Raw genomic sequence first — 20,436 nt, 5'->3', positions numbered from 1 at the left:
GTTTCCTCCGGGTGCTCCGGTTTCCTCCCACATCCAAAGACATGCGGGTTAGGTGGATTGTACTCTTTGAAATTGTCCGTAGGTGTGTGTGTGTGTCTGTGTTTGTTTGTCTATTTGTGGCCATGCGACAGACTGGCGTCCTGTCCTGGGTGTACCCGTCTCGCGCTCTATGACTGCTGGGATAGGCTCCAGCCCCCCGTGACCCTTAATTGGACTAAGCAGTAGAAGGTGAATGAATGAATGAATGTACAATAATAACAGTAATATCAAGCAAGGCTTAAATGTTACAAAATAAACATAAATGTATAAACCTATTTTTACAATTCAAATTATTACATATGGTTCTGGTCTTCTGAGCTTTAGTTAATTTGTACAAAAATTTAATGAAATTAAGTAAGATGAAAATAAGGAGTCAAATACAACAATTTGGGGCTTTTGATGAGAGTATTTACAGCTATGAATATAAAATTTGGCCATCATTAAGAGCAGATTGAAAATAAACATTTTTAGAAAATATAGCAAAAATTATATATTTCTATAGTAAATTTTCTATTTACAAACAGGATTATATCCTTCCAAAAAAAATTGTGTGTATGAACATTCCCAAAAAAAGATGAATAATTGATTTTTCAACATTATGACAAAATAATATTAACGTGAGGAGAACGTAACACTGACGTCACGTCTGGGTGTGTTTCACTTTAAGGGGGCGTGTCTAAGGCGGCGGATAAACTCGACTGTTGTTGTCGGCGGCGGCTCACAGAGCTGTGATGTCCTCACAGGAAGAGAAGTGCGCCCCCTGCTGGACATGAAGAGGCGGCGGCTCCAGAAGAAATACATGATTTTAATCCTCGCCTATTCGGGATTCCTCCTGCTGATCCCGTACGCGTTGGACTACCGGGACAAATCGGAGAAGTATGGCAGGGACGGGGCGGCGCAGCAGCAGTCCCGGTGCCCGGAGCTGGAGAACACGGTGGCGCTGCTGTGGGACGGCAGCAAGAATAACGGCACCGACGCCGCCTACTACTCCGCTAACCGGAGCCAGGCGCGGGTCCACATCTACCTGCACGCCACGTGGAGGACGGGCTCCTCCTTCCTGGGAGAGCTGTTCAATCAGCACCCGGACGTGTTCTACCTGTACGAGCCCATGTGGCACATCTGGCAGGCTCTGTACCCGGGGGACGCGGGCAGCCTGCAGGGCGCCGTGCGCGACATGATGAGCGCGCTGTACCGCTGCGACTTCTCCGTCCTCAAACTTTACGCCGGTTCGCAGAACGTCACCACCGCCTTCATATTCGGCTGGAAAATGAACAAGGTTATCTGCTCGGAGCCGCTGTGCGACGCGCACAAGCGGCACGAGATCGGACTGGTGAAGGAGGACCTGTGCGCAAAGTGCCAGAAGAGGGACATCCGGGAGCTGGAGAGGGAGTGCAAGAAGTATCCGGTGATGGTGATCAAAGGAGTGCGCATCCTGGCCCTAAGCACGCTGGTGCCTCTGATGAAGGATCCAGCGGTGAACCTGCAGATCGTTCAGCTCTTCAGAGACCCGCGAGCCGTGCACAACTCGCGCCTGAAGTCCAAGCAGGCGCTGGTGAAGGAGAGCATCCAGGTGCTGCGCAGTAAGAAGCAGAGCGACAAGTACAAGCGCCTCCTGGTGCCGAGCAACAGGGTGCACCGCGCCGAGAGCTACGTCTCCAGCGCCATGGAGCTCATCTGCGACAACTGGCTCAGCGACATGATGCTGGTCATGAACGCGCCCCCCTGGCTCAAGAGGAGCTACCTCCGCGTGCGCTACGAGGACCTGGTCCTGCACCCCCTGGCAGAGCTCCAGAGGCTGCACCGCTTCGCCAACCTGTCCAACTACCCGGCTCTGGAGAGGTTTGCGCTCAACATGACGCACGGCCGAGGCTACTCCTCAGACAAGCCCTTCCTCATATCATCCAGGGACGCCAAGGAGGCCATCTACGCGTGGAGAGAGCGGCTCAGCGTGGAGCAGATCAGCCAGGTGGAGGCCTACTGCAGCGAGGTGATGAGGCAGCTGGGATATCCCAAAAACAGCCAGGACAAAACTCCATGAGCGAGGTACAACCACAACACCACCCAGCACTGAGCACCTCCAACAACCAGCAAGGGCCGCTAAATAGCACTGTCTTCATACAGCCAGTAGAGGGCGCTGTATATCCAAATTGAATACAATTTGAAAAGTTTCACACCCATAAATTATTGACGGGCTCACGGTCAGGCCCTAGGGTGGAGCATGAAGCCCACTCCCCAACTCCCCTATTCTGTATTTGATTATCGAGCCCTGCAGCGCCCCCCAGTGTTGATGCACTGGGATCAGACAGGTTATTATTGTTATGCTTTATTTAGTCCATGGGCCAAGCAGGTTTTTGGGACTACGTAAAGGGGACTAAACAATACTTACAATCCAGCCTCAGTATATTATAGCCTGCACAAATGTATGGTGGCCACCCCAGTGCAATATATATAGCCAGTTAGGGGTCAATATTTAAACGCTCCAATCATATTGAAAAGTGTACATTATTTCTCTGATCATAATGATTCCAAAAAGGCACAGTTTGGACTATCTATGAATGTTATGTAGTAAAAACAGGTGAAAACAGTAAAAATGGTGACAAAGATTAATTTTAATTTGTACAAGGCTCAAAAGTTAAAAGATGCTCCAACTTTGGGTAAAAAAGTGCAAATTATTGGTTAAGAGAGTTATAAAAAATAATAGTCTGCACTATCTGTTGTAATTATTACGTAACGAGTTAACGTATACTACCAGTCTAAAGTCTGGACACACTTTTACATTCAAGTGAGTGGAAAAATTTTGACTGGTAGTATATATCATATGCTGTGCTCTGTGCTTGTTCTGTTGGACCTCAGTGCTGCTTTTGATACTGTTGACCATAAAATTTTATTACAGAGATTAGAGCATGTCATAGGTATTAAAGGCACTGCGCTGCGGTGGTTTGAATCATATTTGTCTAATAGATTACAGTTTGTTCATGTAAATGGGGAATCTTCTTCACAGACTAAAGTTAATTATGGAGTTCCACAAGGTTCTGTGCTAGGACCAATTTTATTCACTTTATACATGCTTCCCTTGGGCAGTATTATTAGACGGTATTGCTTAAATTTTCATTGCTACGCAGATGATACCCAGCTTTATCTATCCATGAAGCCAGAGGATACACACCAATTAGCTAAACTGCAGGATTGTCTTACAGACATAAAGACATGGATGACCTCTAATGTCCTGCTTTTAAACTCAGATAAAACTGAAGTTATTGTACTTGGCCCCACAAATCTTAGAAGCATGGTGTCTTACCAGATCGTTACTCTGGATGGCATTTCCCTGATCTCTAGTAATACTGTGAGAAATCTTGGAGTTATTTTTGATCAGGATATGTCATTCAAAGCGCATATTAAACAAATATGTAGGACTGCCTTTTTGCATTTACGCAATATCTCTAAAATCAGAAAGGTCTTGTCTCAGAGTGATGCTGAAAACTAATTCATGCATTTATTTCCTCTAGACTGGACTATTGTAATTCATTATTATCAGGTTGTCCTAAAAGTTCCCTAAAAAGCCTTCAGTTGGTTCAGAATGCTGCAGCTAGAGTACTGACGGGGACTAGCAGGAGAGAGCATATCTCACCCGTGTTGGCCTCTCTTCATTGGCTTCCTGTTAATTCTAGAATAGAATTTAAAATTCTTCTTCTTACTTATAAGGTTTTGAATAATCAGGTCCCATCTTATCTTAGGGACCTCGTAGTACCATATTACCCCATTAGAGCGCTTCGCTCTCAGACTGCGGGCTTACTTGTAGTTCCTAGGGTTTGTAAGAGTAGAATGGGAGGCAGAGCCTTCAGCTTTCAGGCTCCTCTCCTGTGGAACCAGCTCCCAATTCAGATCAGGGAGACAGATACCCTCTCTACTTTTAAGATTAGGCTTAAAACTTTCCTTTTCGCTAAGGCTTATAGTTAGGGCTGGATCGGGTGACCCTGGACCATCCCTTGGTTATGTTGCTTTAGACGTAGACTGTGGGGGGGGTTCCCATGATGCACTGTTTTTCTTTTTTTGCTCCGTGTGCATCACTCTGCATTTAATTAGTGATCGATCTCTGCCCCCCTTCTCGGCATGTCTTTCTCCTGGTTCTTTCCCTCAGCCCCAACCAGTCTCAGCAGAAGACTGCCCCTCCCTGAGCCTGGTTCTGCTGGAGGTTTCTTCCTGTTAAAAGGGAGTTTTTCCTTCCCACTGTGGCCAAGTGCTTGCTCATAGGGGGTCGTTTTGACCGTTGGGGTTTTTCATGGTTATTGTATGGCCTTGCCTTGCAATATGGAGCGCCTTGGGGCAACTGTTTGTTGTGATTTGGCGCTATATAAGAAAAAAGTTGATTGATTGATTGATATGTTGGAGAATCTAATGGCCGTCAAGATTGTTTGACCTTTACTTTGGAGCCCAAGCATCCAACACGGTCAACGCCATTCTATTTATTATTCCAGCGCCTGGGTGCTCTCCTTCCCCGGTGCCTGTTTGGACTTCAGTGACTGGCTGTAGCTGCCAACCCGGGATGGCCACCATACCTTTGTGTAGGCCACAGAAAACTGAGGCTGGATTGGAAGTGCTGTTTTGTCCCCTGAAGTGGTACTGGTTAGGTCACAGCTGGCTTCAAGCTCATGGACTAATTGTTAGTTCTACATATCGTGTATATGTAGTAGGAATTTGAAATTTACTTTAATTGCACATGTACTATTTTGGGTCCACCACAAATAATCATGCTTCTACTTAATTCCACAAAAAAAAAAAAAAAGCCTGTGGAGTCGCCACTGGACACCCGGTTGTAAAACACTCCTTCATTCAGAAATGTCAACCAGCGGCCGCCCATGAGCAAAGCAAACGTTCCATGGTCCTGCTCTAACTTTCACACGCACAGTGTTTAACTCCTTCCACTGAAAATGAGTCACTTTCTAGAAACACAATTATCAACAGTCGAAAATCAATCAAGGAAATGATGTGTGTGTAATGTGCAAAAGTCTGTCAAAAATATATTTCTAGTGCACTGATAGAGCAAAAATAATGAAACGCTTATAAAAATATAATTTACAATACTTAAAGACTAACAAGTATCTGTTTTCCTTGAATACTGACACTTATTTTGGGTGAATTGATCAGCTTGATTTTAAATCATGGTGATCAATTCCTTACTCATTTTTTTATTTTCCCCACTTGTTTTCAATAATCAGTTCTTTATTCATCTGGAAATGTTTGCTTTAATAAAATGGACAAAATTCTCTTGATATTTTTGAAAAAATTTTTTTTTTTAACTGAGATAAAGAAAAACATTTGTACTGAAGTACAGGGGGGTATTCGACTTTGGCTCATAATGAGACTACATGCATTCTTTCTTTTCCAAAAACTAAAACGGTAAAGTGGTGAATATTGCTTCTTACATTTCCTGTATGACATTAAGTTTTGTTAAAGTGCTAATACATTATTCAAATCAAGTTTCTTAAACTTTATTGGTGTAAAATATTCTCTCATTTATATAAAGTTTTGTTGAAGTTGTGTAGTTTTAATATTTTGTGCAATGAGAATTGGAGAGTGAGCAATTTTTAGTCTGATTCCAGGTTCTGTGACTTATGTCACCACTTCACTGCAACACATGAATGCAGCATGAAAAAAAAGCGTAAACAATAAATATACAGTTTTTATTGCACTAAAACTCAAATTATTTGCCCCCCCCCAAAAAAAAGAAGAAAAAGAAAAAACAACAACCTAGAACTTAATCTAAAGGTCATGTCAGGTCTGGGAACCTGCTCTGGTGTCTCATCCTTTATGCGGTGGAAGTGGATGTAGGCAGACAACAGGTCCATCCCCACCTCTTAAACAAACAAAACAAACAACCCCACAAATCTCTTTATTAATAACCTAAATGACGTGTTTTCTTCTGCGGGAGGGGAGAAAACAAAATCAATGCATATCTATTATTGTGCAGGCATAAATTCTCAGAGTCTTCCGGGTGCAGGTGGGACTGGACATACACGTCGCAGGGGAGTCTAACGCATGCACTGCAGTTGCAACCAACCCGGAAGTAAACAAAAACTCTCACACACACATTGGAGGCCTTTCTTGGCAATGGCACTTGCGAGGCCGCTTATGCCTGTGAAAATCAACTAACGATAGACAGCTAATCTACAAGTTTAGCCGTCGATGTGAAATGGAGATTAGATGGCTAATGTTGGACAACTAACCATAGTCGACTAAGTAAGTTTAGTAGACTAAAAAATTAGACCACTTTGTGAAACTGGGCCCAGGTCCCTAAAAACTTGGACCTTCATTCTTCTACAAAGATATCTGAAATGTTACAAGCATTGTTTTCTTATTTTAATTTTGATCATTACAGCCTACAGCTCCAAATAACAGAAAAAGTATGTCAAAATGTTACAGTATTTCACAAGAGCAATTAAAAAAGAGGATTTTTAATAAAGAAATGAAAAACTTCTGAAAAGTATGTTAATTTGTGCACTCGGTACTTGGTTGGGGTTCCTTTGGAAAAATTACTCCATCAATTTGCTGTGGCATGGAGGTGATCAGCCTCTGGCACTACTGAGGTGTTAAAGCAGCCCAGGTTAACTTGATAGTGGCCTTTAACTCATCTGCATTGTTGGTCTGTTGTCTCTTATCTTCAACTTGACAATACCCATAGAGAATCTATGAGGTATTGTCCATGGGGCCAGTCAAGTCCAGCAATAGCATGGTCAGCAATCCAGTTACTACTAGTTTTGACATTCTGAGCTGGTGGCAAGACCTTCTGGTAAAGGAAATCAGCATCTTCGTAAAGCTTGTCAGCAGATGGAAGCATGAAGTGCTCTAAAATTTCCTGGTTGACGACTGCGTTGACTTTGGACTTGATGAAACACAGTGGGCCGACACCAGCACATGACATGTCACCCCAAGTCATCACTGACTGTGGAAACTTCACACTGATATTCAAACAGCTTGGATTCTGTGCATCTCCACTCTTCCAACCAACTCTGGGGCCTTGATGTCCAAATGAAGTGCAAAATTTATTTTTACCTGAAAAGAGAACTTTAGATCACTGAGCAACAGTCCAGCTCTTTTTCTCCTTAGCCCAGGTAAGACGCTACTGACATGGTTGCTGGTTCAATAGTGGCTTGACACTGTGAATGCGACACATGTAGTCCATTTCATGGACACGTCTCTGTATGGGGGACTCCAGCTTTGTGAAGCTCCTCCAAGTTCTTGAATCTGCTTTGCTTGACAATATTCTCAAGTCTGCGGTCATCCCTGTTGCTTGTGCATCTTTTCTGACCACACGTTTCCCTTTTGGTCAGGTTTCTTTGATACAGCACTCTAGGAACAGCCCTATCAGCAGTGACCTTATGGAGGGTGTCAGTGAGTATCTTCTGGACGGCTGTCATGTCAGTAGTCTTCCCAAATGATTGTGGTTGTGTGTATTAAACCAGACAGACATTTGTGGTATTTATACTGCATAAATAATGAGTTACTCAAATTTGAAAGGAAATTTTCTTATAGTTTGACATACTTTTTTTTTTTTTTGCTGTAGGCCATAATTATCAAAGTTTTAAAAAATGCTTGAGACGTTTTTAGTTTATGTAATATGTCTGGAATATATAATATTTTCACTTTCTGAAATATGTGACAAAATATTGAACTTTTTCCACAGTATTTTCTGTTTTTGAGATGCACCTGTATTTAGAATTAATTGCTCAATCCCACGTTTTTTTGGAATGTGTTGCAGGCATGGCCGCAATTTGGTGGGGGATAGGGGGGACATGTCCTCCCCACCTTTTCAACCAGGGGGGACAGAATATGGTATGTCCCCCCACCTTCTGACATATATGTGTGTACTTGAAACATGCTATGCCAGTCTTATGTGCAAACCATGAAGCCAGAGGACACACACCAATTAGCTAAACTGCAGGATTGTCTTACAGACATAAAGACATGGATGGCCTCTAATTTCCTGCTTTTAAACTCAGATAAAACTGAAGTTATTGTACTTGGCCCCACAAATCTTAGAAACATGGTGTCTAACCAGATCCTTACTCTGGATGGCATTACCCTGACCTCTAGTAATACTGTGAGAAATCTTGGAGTCATTTTTGATCAGGATATGTCATTCAATGCGCATATTAAACAAATATGTAGGACTGCTTTTTTGCATTTGCGCAATATCTCTAAAATTAGAAAGGTCTTGTCTCAAAGTGATGCTGAAAAACTAATTCATGCATTTATTTCCTCTAGGCTGGACTATTGTAATTCATTATTATCAGGTTGTCCTAAAAGTTCCCTGAAAAGTCTTCAGTTAATTCAAAATGCTGCAGCTAGAGTACTGACAGGGACTAGAAGGAGAGAGCATATCTCACCCATATTGGCTTCTCTTCATTGGCTTCCTGTTAATTCTAGAATAGAATTTAAAATCCTTCTTCTTACTTATAAGGTTCTGAATAATCAGGTCCCATCTTATCTTAGGGACCTCATAGTACCATATCACCCCAATAGAGCGCTTCGCTCTCAGACTGCAGGCTTACTTGTAGTTCCTAGGGTTTGTAAGAGTAGAATGGGAGGCGGAGCCTTCAGCTTTCAGGCTCCTCTCCTGTGGAACCAGCTCCCAATTCAGATCAGGGAGACAGACACCCTCTCTACTTTTAAGATTAGGCTCAAAACTTTCCTTTTTGCTAAAGCTTATAGTTAGGGCTGGATCAGGTGATCCTGAACCATCCCTTAGTTATGCTGCTATAGACTTAGACTGCTGGGGGGTTCCCATGATGCACTGTGTTTCTTTCTCTTTTTGCTCTGTATGCAGCACTCTGCATTTAATCATTAGTGATCGATCTCTGCTCCCCTCCACAGCATGTCTTTTTCCTGATTCTCTCCCTCAGCCCCAACCAGTCCCAGCAGAAGACTGCCCCTCCCCGAGCCTGGTTCTGCTGGAGGTTTCTTCCTGTTAAAAGGGAGTTTTTCCTTCCCACTGTCGCCAAGTGCTTGCTCATAGGGGGTCGTTTTGACCGTTGGGGTTTTTCCATAATTATTGTATGGCTTTGCCTTGCAATATAAAGCGCCCTGGGGCAACTGTTTGTTGTGATTTGGCGCTATATAAATAAAATTGATTTGATTTGATACCATGTCAGTCTTATGTGCAAAACCTTGTCAGAATAGTATCTTTGTTTCTGCAAGTTTGTATTTTTAGCAGCATTGACTTGTTTACAACACCTGTTTCTTGTTTGTCACATTTGGAATTTTGTGGGACTGCATTTTCCCAGATTTGAAACCAAAAATAGTTGCCTCTAGGGACTAGTGGCTACACATAAGTATCAATGGACCATATGCTAATTTACTAAATTCTGAAAGTTAGAAAAGGAAATCAGAAAAGCTATCAGAAAGCCCATCTGCAATTATTGCTTGATCTCCAAAATCAGTCTATGCAAGCAAAATTATGTTCAGTATGAGTGTTGTCATTAGTGCCACTTCGAAAATTAAATTCATGATAAGTAATTTATCCTAAACTTATGATCTGTTGTTTTTTCAAACTTATGCAAAAACAAATCTTGAGAAAAAAATACAGTATGCAATAGTTAATAATTATTAAGAGCCTGTTCTTTCATATTAATGAATACATTTTACCACATTGCAGTTGTTTTTTTTTAATGAAAACTCAACCTATCATTCTTTTTGAGTTCTACACATGTGGTGATACCTTATTCACACCAGGATGTTAATAAAATCAATGCTGGCTATTCTCAGAATAAAGTACTTATATCCACAGTTTCAAATTGTATAAGTCAAACGGTGTCCACTTTATGGTCTCAAAACATTAAAATTACTGTTCTGGATGCTCAGAATGCATCTGAGCTTATCTAGAAACCGTTGCCTTCTGGGGGCCTAAAGCGGCCCCCAGACCCCCAGCCTATGGGCTTCAGCCCTGCAGGCCTCGCACTTTGTCCCCAATTTCTAGTCCTAAATTGCGCCCTTAGTTGCAGGCCTTAAATGCAGGAATGGATGTATATATTAACAATTGAAATGAAGCTGATCACACAAAATGTGAAATATCTCTGGTTCATAGAGTCCGCAATGAAAGAGAAGTCAAAGTAAATGTAAGTATCATCAGGGTAAATAGTTACGCTTTGATTTGTTCAAGCAATTAAACACAATAATCATCAGTCTACTGGTGTGCAAAGTAACAACAAATGTGTAACTCAGCGACACGCAGTCTGCAAGATTGGTTTCTTTTTATTTTCATGGACGGTGTCAAACTTCACGGCGTTGGGTATCAGGGACCTGAAGGTACACACAGAGATTTTGGACATGAATGCGTTCTGTCATTTGAATCCATGTGGCGGCACTGTAACACGGTCGTCACGGCGATAAGTTCTCTCCCTCCTTGATGCTTGGCTGATGTGTTGTCTCATAGAGGGCTCATTGTTTTTTTTCTCCCTGGCAATGTCGGGTCCCATCATGGACGGCTGGAGCTGGCAGAGATTTACTGTGCTGTCCAAAAGGGGCTCATTGTACACTGCTGTCCGTGACACGACTGAGCACCCGCAGTTCCCACAGGCATGCCGCCTCCACACCGTCACAAGGAGGAGCTTCTGGAATGCTCGGCCTCGGGTTCATTAATCCTAAACGAGCCGGGCTTTTCGAGCAGCACTGTAACTCTCGTTTGCTTTCTCCCGCAGAGGCCTGGTGCTCCTAGTTGACGGTGAAAGGTGGGATGAGGGAGCAAGCAGCTGGAACGCGGTCCACTGGGAATTCACCACCAATGGCTCCTGGGCTGATTTCATTCACGGCGAGCAAGGTCGATGAACTGGAGGAAATCCAAGTGGAACGAGCAGCCAATCCCAGACAGATGCATTTCAAACCTGGAACTGGTAGCTTGTTTCATCATTTTTACAATAGCACCTTTTTACCACCAATCAGGCTGAGCAGGAGAAAAAGGGGGAGGAGCAACAATAAGAAAAATGCAGCTGGTATGTGAGCACGGCGCCTTTGCTTCTGTCCTCTTAGAAGCACTAATCCCTCAATCCCCTGCAGGCGAGGGCCATAAAAAGCCTGAGATGGGCCCTTCCTGTGAGACGGCACTGCCAGGATTCCGGGTGATACTCGTGTCTTTCCACAGTTTATCCGTCCAGCCCACCGCTAAGCTCAGGCGTTACTGATGCATAAGATGGCTCACTAACAGCACTAACGTAGAGCTTCAGAAGAAGCACCAACAGTATTTTATGAAAAGAGGCCAACTGAGGAGTTATTGTTTTGCCCCTAACCCCTCAGGAATGTGGACAGCTGCAGCACCACGCTGACAAAACCCTCACATGGGTGCGAGTCCTCCCGGCGTCCCACACGTGGGTGATAGAGAGCTGCTCGTGTGCTGCCACCGACTCTGTACTGTGCACGTTCTCAGACACAGCAGATGGTACGGATCAGTGTTACGTGTCATTACTGTTTATATTTGTCGAAAATGCTGTGACAGTCCTCCGCGTAACCATGTGTTGCCAGATAAAATGTTTATCAGCATCAATGTGTTCAACTTTAGAAGTTGGTTTGGTAATATTTGTACAGACGTTCTCTTAAATAGCTTTAGATTATTGAAACTGACTTAAATAAACCTGTGAGTCTGGCATAAGGACAGTACTGATGACCCAGATTATCCGTCCGCTTTTAGACTAAAGCCACGCAGCAGCTAATAGACTACAGACAGACTACTGACAGTTGCACTTAACATATAAAATTTTGGACTTTCAACTTTTATTTATTTATTTTTTTTACTTTTTGTCTGCTCTGGTTTGTTTGGGGTCACCAGAGTGGATCATGGGGCTCATTTCACCCAATCTGGTATGAAACTAATAACTTTGGACCTTAATCATGCCTTCATATTCTGATTTTATTTTCACTGTACTTCATATAATTCCTACGCTTTGGAAAAGTAATGTAGCCTGAAAAATGAAGTGAGTGAATAGATAAAATTAATTTCCTTCACTTTTTTTAATCCAATAAATCAAAAACAAATTCTGTCATCTTGTACATCATCAGATTTATAAATAATGCAAACAGATTTATTAAAAAAGGTCAATCCAAAAGGCGACATTGTTTTGCCGACGTAATATTCAGTAGATGTGTCTGCCACTTTGGATGGATTGTGGAGAATTGATGATGGATTTGGAGCAGGTGTGGTTGTCTGAGAGACAGACTGACTTCCTCAAAGAAATTTACTAAGAGAAACATTCCAAAACTTGAAGACATAATGCTGCTTCACAACCCTACAGAAAGAATTTTATATGAATTTAGCCCCAGAAGCGAGAGAGAGAGCAAGGGAGGGAGATGGTCGAATGAGGAATGGGGCCAGTGAGGGAGCCTGTTTCTGCACAAACATGTCAGGGATAACTGTTATGTTCTAAAATTCAAATAGTCACATATCCACACAAATCTACAGAAAGGATTTTGTATGAATGCAACCAAAACAGACACCTCTTCTGTGTCTCACGATGTATAGTTTTGAAGCAACATAGCTAGAAATAATCTTATTTGTCAGTTTCTTTATTTTGTGTGAATAACTATCATGTGTAGGTTTATATTGAGATGAGATGAGATATACTTTATTGATCTCACAATGGAGAAATTATGTTTACACTCCAGTTACCTCAGACGGCAATTAGTCCACAGTTGTTACTTGTTGTTACAGGCTGGACTGTGCAGGAGTGACATTTTTTGGACTGCGTTTAAAAAAATGTGACATCTTGAATGGATGCTGTGAATTGAAAACCCACACTTTAAAGGGACCAAGTGTGGGAGGGCTGGAGGGTTGGACCAAACCCATGCCTAAATGTGCACCAACATCACGTTACATGGCACTACATTGATCATATGTGGTTTGACGTGGATCACATGCGGTGACACGAGCCATTCGAGGCCGGACGGGGCTGAAACGACAGGTCTGTTGTGGCTCACTAGAGGTACATAGAGGCGCCTTAGTAGCGGATACGTGACGGCTTAAAACGTGGATCATTCTTCAAATAATTGCTGACCATGCAAGGCTCATTATTCATGGCTTCTCGCAAGTCATGAATCAGCAAGTCCCAAGTCAGCTTGCAAACAACTGGTGGTCATTATGACTTGAGACTTGACTTGGGACTTGCTGATTGATGGGGACTTACTCCCACCTCTCCTCTCTTGTAGCTAAAGTAACCATGTGGTAAAGGTAGACAAAAATCACAACTCTGTATATTTTCAGTACAGTAGAAACAAGAAAGAACATTACAGATATTTAGTCTATGCACTTTAGGCTAGTGTGTGCCTGAGTAGTTTTTCCAGATTGCTACAAAATTTTTTTTGAATTCTTGTGAAATATACATTTAAAATATAAATACGACTTATACTCTGGTCCGGGGCGCCTTCCTAGGGAGGTGTTCCGGGCACGTCCAGCTGGCGGGAGACCCCCAGGAAAGACCTAGGACTAGGTGGAGAGATTGTATTTCCACACTGGCCTGGGAATGCCTCGGGATCCCCAGTCAGAGGTGGTTAATGTGTCCCGGGAAAGGGAAGTTTGAGGTCCCCTGCTGGAGCTGTTGCCCCCATGACTCAAACCCAGATAAGCGGTTGAAGATGTATGTATGTATACTCAGGTACAATTTATACTCCCCCATGGAGCATTTCTTTTTTTGACCGATGCATCTTACAGTACAGAAAATATGGACAAACTCATTTCAATCTACGTTACTTCAAAACCATTATGTTGAGAGAAACAGAAAGAAGGAAGAAGTGCCTGCTTCAGCAACATTCACACAAAATGCCTTCCATGGGAGTGTGTGGAGGTATGACTTTTTTTCTAGCGTTAGAATGAAACAGCACTTAATCAGAAAGTAATTTTTTTTTTTTTTTTACTTTTTAGTATATTTCTGGGCAAAGGTGGTCTCTCTTTCCCTCTCCCTTGCAGTAACACCTGCTCCTAATCCATCATCAACCTAACATCCACTAATCAAATGAAGACCAAATAAATAAAAAATGCTCACCCTGCAGTATGACAGAAAAATATTTACTGAGCAAAAAGAGCCAGCTGTGACTAAAAAAAAAAAAACAAACATCAGGTGCACAAAGTGACAACTGCAGTGCATCTTGCATCTTGAGTACAGCAAAGCATCAACAGTAAATACAGCCAGCAAGACAACGGACGGTCCAACAGTCTGACTGAGAGCACAGCAAGGAGAAAAATAACACCCCCACCACACTCTGCTCGTCTGCCTGCAGCCATTTATGTTTTGCATCAATGGTCAAAATCAGACATGTTTGTTATAAGAAGAAGTGGGACAGTGAGGAAACAGTCATTGACAGATAAGGAACATGATCACAGTTTAGTCCGACTTCCACACACAGGATCTGTCTGGAACATGTCCAAAGAGAAAGTGGTGACTGATTATTTTAACAGAGCTCCAGACTCGGTGGACCTTCCTTCCCCAGCAGGAGATGACAGTCAGAGACCCTGTCAGTCCACTCTAATGACTCACAGTCTTGCGTAACTCCGTTCATTTCCTGCCAGAGGTCCCCAGTGGGCTGTAAAACTTGTGCAGGGCTCCTCTCACACAATTGCGCCTTTCACACCTGACCTTATGTGCTCATGCATAAATGCAGGAGTCGCCGTGTGCGAAGACAACTAAAGCAACACGCGCTGTGTGCCGAATTTAAAGTGCAGAGCCATTCAAATGCATTTTGAGACGGAGCAAAGGGAACACAAGATGTGACGGCCTGGGCGGGGGTGTTTAAAAAAAACCCCAAAACAATTTGTTCCAACCGGTTTCTGGCTGGGGTGTAAATGTTCGGTACACAGCTGCATCAGGTTTGTTCTGCACATCAAATAAAGAGTTGTGTGATGATGATGTGTTACCGTCTGTGTGGTGAATATGAGATCAAAAAAGCAGCAGCGTGAGGAAGGAAAGCGTGCAAACTGCCAAAGACAAATAGGGAGTTTCCCAGGGTACACTGCAGTCAGAGTGCAAATGTGGTGAGAAGGTCACAGAAGAGTAACTGATGTGTGATCAATTATTTCGACTTCTACAGTTCACACAGTGCAGCGTCCTGTGGAGCGATGCAAATCGACCAGCAGGACGCAGACGGTGAAAAATGTCAACTGGCAAACGTTTGTGCAGCGAGCGCTCAGATACCGCAGCACAACACCAGAGCAATACGTTCAGCTTCACACCATCTGCCCCCGTAAGAAAGACTTTCTTCAGCCGATAGCAGCTGCTGTCAACACAAATGTACAACATGATGAAACACGACACCAAACCACAGGAGGGGTCACGTGTTCCACGCTCTGGAAGGTCACAAAGCAGCAAAACAACACTTGTTCCCATTTGGTGCCAGTTAGAGCATTTTCAGCAAAATGAGTGTTCAAGTCTCCTGCCATCAAAGATGAAGAACGTGTGATTAGGATTTATTGTATCTGGCGTGACGACGCTGTGCACGTCAGCTTTACGATCATCCCAAAGACCTCCAAAAATGTTTTACACTGCCTGAACAAGTCTGCTAATAGCCGAGTTCTTGGTTTGACATCCACTGGTGTTGCTGTGGTAATGAAAACAAATTTAGACAAATAAGCCCAAATCTTGTTTTAATAAATAATGACAAAAAAAGGTTGTGACTAAACAGTCGATTTAATCCAGTAGCTAACTATGCATCCTATATGCCCAGCAATGTTTGTACTGCTCATCCCAGATCCTTTGCCAATTTCCACAAACCTGTATACGTCAACTCCATAATTGTCCTTAAAAGACTTGTTTCAAAAGTCAAAGTGGGTTTTGGAATTTCCCAGGCAAGATCCAATTCACCAAAGGTCAATCATTAAGGTCAAAAGCATGTCTCCCTTTTTCTGACGACTCCCAACGGGTCATTTTACTGATTTCTGTCAAACTTTGTACGTCACTGACAGTTGAAGGTTGACTTCAGAATTGCCCTTAAAGAATTCACTTTCTGCGACAGACGGACATCCTGTCTCGTGTCTCACACCCTACAACTGCTGTGTTAGGCTCTTCCCTGTGTGACCCTTGACTGAAGTAAGTGGGTATAGAAAATGAATGAATTCACTTTGGTGAAGGTCAAGGAACCTGATTTTTCTACCTATTTTTGGACAAAAGTGACATACACAAGAGCTCATTCACCTGGGTGAAAGTCAAGGTCATTGGGGTCAAATGTCAGATTGCTGTAACCCTTGATGTGTTCATGCCCTTACCTAGTGTTAACGACCATATTTCCTCCAATCCATGGATTGACTGGTGTAGTGTTTTTGTGCACTCAACTCTGAATTTTACAATGGCTATGTTTACATGCCGTTAATATTCGGGATAAGGTCAATATTCCGGTTTCTGAATCATTAGGAATAACCCGTTTACATGCTTAAGCAGACAGAGTTACTCCTGTATACATGGTCATTGGTATCATTTGGAATATCCCCATCTAAACAGCGACGCACGTCTTCCACCGGTGCTTGATTTGGTCTGGCGTTCGTGCAAATCCTGCTTTGCGTAACTTTTCGGCCACCTTCTTGTAAATGTCGCTATCTCTGTACTTTCTACTGTCAATAAAAGACATTATATTCATGTCTTTCACGATACTAATGAAGTACTCGGTTTCCTCCTCGCTCCAAAAGTGTGGTGCTGTGCTGCCGTGTCTGTATTTCGCCATAATTGTTTACCTCTGCTTCTGTGGTGTCCGGTGGGTTGCGCACGCCGCACTCAAAAGACCAAGATCCCTTGCGGATAGGACATGCGCAGAACACAAAATAATGTTCCTTTCTATGGGGATATACCGATGCGCATTTATATGACCTGATATTTGGGTTAGAAAAGGAGTAACCCAGGGGTCATATTCGGGTTTTTAAAAACCGGAATATGAGCATATTCTGGTTTTTGAAGGTGTTTACATGGCCGTGCGCAACCGGGTTATTGCTAATATTCCGGTTATGAAAGGGTTATTGGCTGCATGTAAACGTAGTCAGTGTCACAGATTATTGGTTTAACCGTACGGTCAGATTAGCTACAAATGAGTGCAACAAGCAGTTGGTGTTTGTTGTTTGATAGGTGTCCCTGCTGTTATGACAGATGATAAAGTATGAGGACACCAGACAGTCGATTTTCCTCCATGCTTGACGGAAATCACCTCAGAGGTATTATCGGATTACAAAAATAGGGTTTTTAATCCTTAAGTGTCTTTATTTCTTGCTAACGTTTTCAAAATAAAATAGGAAAAACGCCAGTTATAAACAGTTCAGATGTGTAGTAGTGTATTGTGCCATCATTTTGTTTGTGCAACAAACCATCATATGTCACGCTGTAGTCACACTGCCTTCACTCGGACTGGCAGTTGCCGTGTCACAGCACTTAGCATTTGCATGAAGTCTGTTTCATCTATTTTGGCCTCGCCTAGTTGGTGGCATAGCAACCACTTGTGTCTCATTGCTGGGATCTTGTTTGCACTTGTGTACTGGGCAAATTTGCTTTTTCCACTTTTGCACAAACACATACGTACTGTTGTGACAACCATCCATTGAACCTGGCATGCTGCTTTAACATGACTTAAAAAAAAAAAGAAGCTAATTTAACTTTCAGGGCAAGATGAAAATAGATCACACAGTCTAGTAAACCCCCCATTATGCAGGGACCGAGTCCTTTCCGCATCCCTTGTGCGAGCATGAAATTGGGATGAATGCCTCAGTACGCCGTAGAAATGCTCAGCACATGCCAGGACCTTACAAAGCTCACTCTGTAGTCACGCACTACAAGCGATGATCTCCGTGAAGTATGGAGCGGCACCTGACAAACAGTCTCCAAGGATGGAGGACGATCAAATACAACACAGGCCACGCCATGACCGCCCAACGGGCGCTGAGTGACCGGCGCTGTGTGCTGTGATTTCATAAAGCACTGTTAAAATGCAAAATGTGCTCGTCAGCTGATGTTCAGAGACTTCATCAGAAAGTTTTGTGTGTGTATAAAAAAAAGAAGGAAAAATAAAGAGGAGGTTACGTGGAGAGCTTCATCTCCTTTTCGGACATGCAGCTTTGCTGTCAGTGAAAGCACACGTCACGTCAGACGTGTTGGATTTGCAGCTGCTGCTATAATCTGCACCCTGATAATGGTTGATAGCAACGTGTAGCATCAGCTAACTATTCCTGTCACCATGACAGACAAAAAATTATATTAATCATTAAACATTTCTGTACAGTTTGCATTTTGTGTGCGTGTGTGCATGTGGGTTTCCCCCTGCTGCCATGCGTGTGACCTGCAAGAAAACACCTCGCATGGGATGTTTTAAAATATAAATCGGTATACTAAGTTCATTGTGGGTTTGAGCTTTGGCTTCTTCCATGATTTGTATAATCGAGTTTTTAATCACAGCGCTCCATGTGGAGCTCCGGTTGAAAAAGAACAAAGTGAGATTTCTGAACTAGACAACAGTCACGTGACTTTTTTCAGTTCCTGCAATGGTTTTTAAAGATCTGGTTTTATTTTTCGTGGCTGTGAGTTGTTTTCCAGCCATAAAAAGTCCAGTGAAAGGTGTTAATAATCCGATGATGTCATCCCCGATTTAGCTCACGCTGCCCGATGAATGACAGAGAAACGTATACACATGCACCCAGAAGATAAATCCAAACTGAATTTTGTGGAAAATTAAGCAATTTAATACCCCTTACCAAAAAATAGTACTGATAAGTATATAAAAAGTAAACTGGAAGTATACTTGAAACATACTTGTATGTACTACTTTTTGGTAAGGGACCCCCCACCACCCCCACGTCCTCGTGCACAAACTGAGGAAATATGACATCATGTTTTTAGACCACAGTAAACTCTGCTCCGAACCAGCATATATATCTACAAATCAGGAAATCCGTGGAAATGGAACATCATCTGTAGCACCCCAACTCCACTCGAGACAACAAAGACACGCAAGGGACGCTGAAGCAGTAACACACCATCCTTTCTGTATCTGGGCAAAGATTCAGAAACACACAACAGACTTACCCATGAACCTTTCACGGGAATATTTGACATTGTCATAGCGCATGCATGTGGACAACAAAGGCTTCTTGATAAGCACTTGATTTTTATCGACTCCTCTTTCGTCACAGTTTGAACTCAATATATTACATGTTTTGTGTGGTTATGCATTCCAACATTCAAGGTCTGTAACCCACTTCAAAGAAGGAAAAAAAACTGACGGCAAATTTATTCTAAATGTAAAGACTAAATCATCACTCAAGAAAAGCCAGTTTTCTTGAGACAAATCTGTGGCTGGATGCATGATCATTTCCAAGCCATTGAATACATCCTGGAATTCATTTACTTCAATCATTAAGAAATACACACAGTATGGTAGTGTTTGCTAAATCTGCTCTTCTGCATAATGCAGTTTCTGTCTGTTGCATCACTAGGTATAGAGCTTTCATGACTGTTACAGAGGACTTTCCTAAATAGAAGATGTGAAATTTCAGCTGTGGTTTGCCAAAAGGCACATAAGAATCCTGAGCCTAGATTTGAGTGGTTTTTCCATTTTCAATCCTTCTCTATCCGACTCCAACATGAGGCTGTGAGGCTGCAACAGTCAAAAGCTGAACCATTCCAGTATCTCCTCTCACATCCACAGAAGCCTATAATTCTTTCAGAGCTGTAATGAGTGTCTTGGTGGCTTCCCTCACTAGTCTCCTATGGATGATTTAACTTATGTTTAGAATAAATTGTCCCTCTCCCAACTTTTATTGGAATGTGTTGCAGGCTTTACATGCCAAACCAGCACTTAATTTTTTCCACATTTTGTTATGTTACAGCCTTATTCCAAAATGGATGAAATTCATTTTTTCCCCGCAAACTTTAACACACAACACCCCATAATGACAATGTGAAATTTTGTTTTTGATTTTTGCAAAAACTAAGAAATCAAGTGTACATAAGTATTCACAGCCTTTGTCATGAAGCTCAAAATTGAGTTCAGGTGCATCCTGTTTCCACTCATCATCCTTGAGATGTTTCTACAGCTTAATTGGAGTCCATCTGAGGTAAATTCAGGTGATTGAACATGATTTGGAAAGGTACACACCTGTCTACATATAAGGTCCCACAATTGACAGTACATATCAGAGAACAAACAAAGCATGAAGCCAAAGGCACTGACTGTAGACCTCTGAGACAGGATTGTCTCATGTACAAATCTGGGGAAGGGTACAGAAACATTTCTGCTGCTTTGAAGGTCCCAATGAGCACAGTGGCCTCCATCATCATCTAAACTGAGCGATTTGAGGGAGAAGACCTTAGTCCGGGAGGCGACCAAGAACCTGATGGTCACTCTGTCAGAGCTCCAGCATTCCTCTGTGGAGAGAGGAGAACCATTCCAGAAGGA

The 20,436-nt window shown here is 42.6% G+C and overlaps 1 protein-coding gene across 1 annotated transcript; it reads left to right on the top strand.

Moving 5' to 3' along the window:
• Positions 1–756: 756 nt before the first annotated feature.
• chst7 (carbohydrate (N-acetylglucosamine 6-O) sulfotransferase 7) lies at positions 757–19,254 on the top strand. The gene is made up of 3 exons (XM_034180615.1): positions 757–2,082; positions 10,734–16,361; positions 17,039–19,254. Exon 1 carries the CDS (start codon positions 809–811, stop codon positions 2,075–2,077), a length of 1,269 nt encoding a protein of 422 aa, XP_034036506.1. The 5' UTR covers positions 757–808; the 3' UTR covers positions 2,078–2,082; positions 10,734–16,361; positions 17,039–19,254.
• Positions 19,255–20,436: the final 1,182 nt, after the last annotated feature.

Source organism: Thalassophryne amazonica, chromosome 10 (assembly GCF_902500255.1).
Source record: "Thalassophryne amazonica chromosome 10, fThaAma1.1, whole genome shotgun sequence".
Lineage (NCBI taxonomy): Eukaryota > Metazoa > Chordata > Actinopteri > Batrachoidiformes > Batrachoididae > Thalassophryne > Thalassophryne amazonica.
The sequence above is the reverse complement of the archived record's forward strand: the minus strand, read 5'-3'. Positions and strand labels throughout refer to the sequence as shown.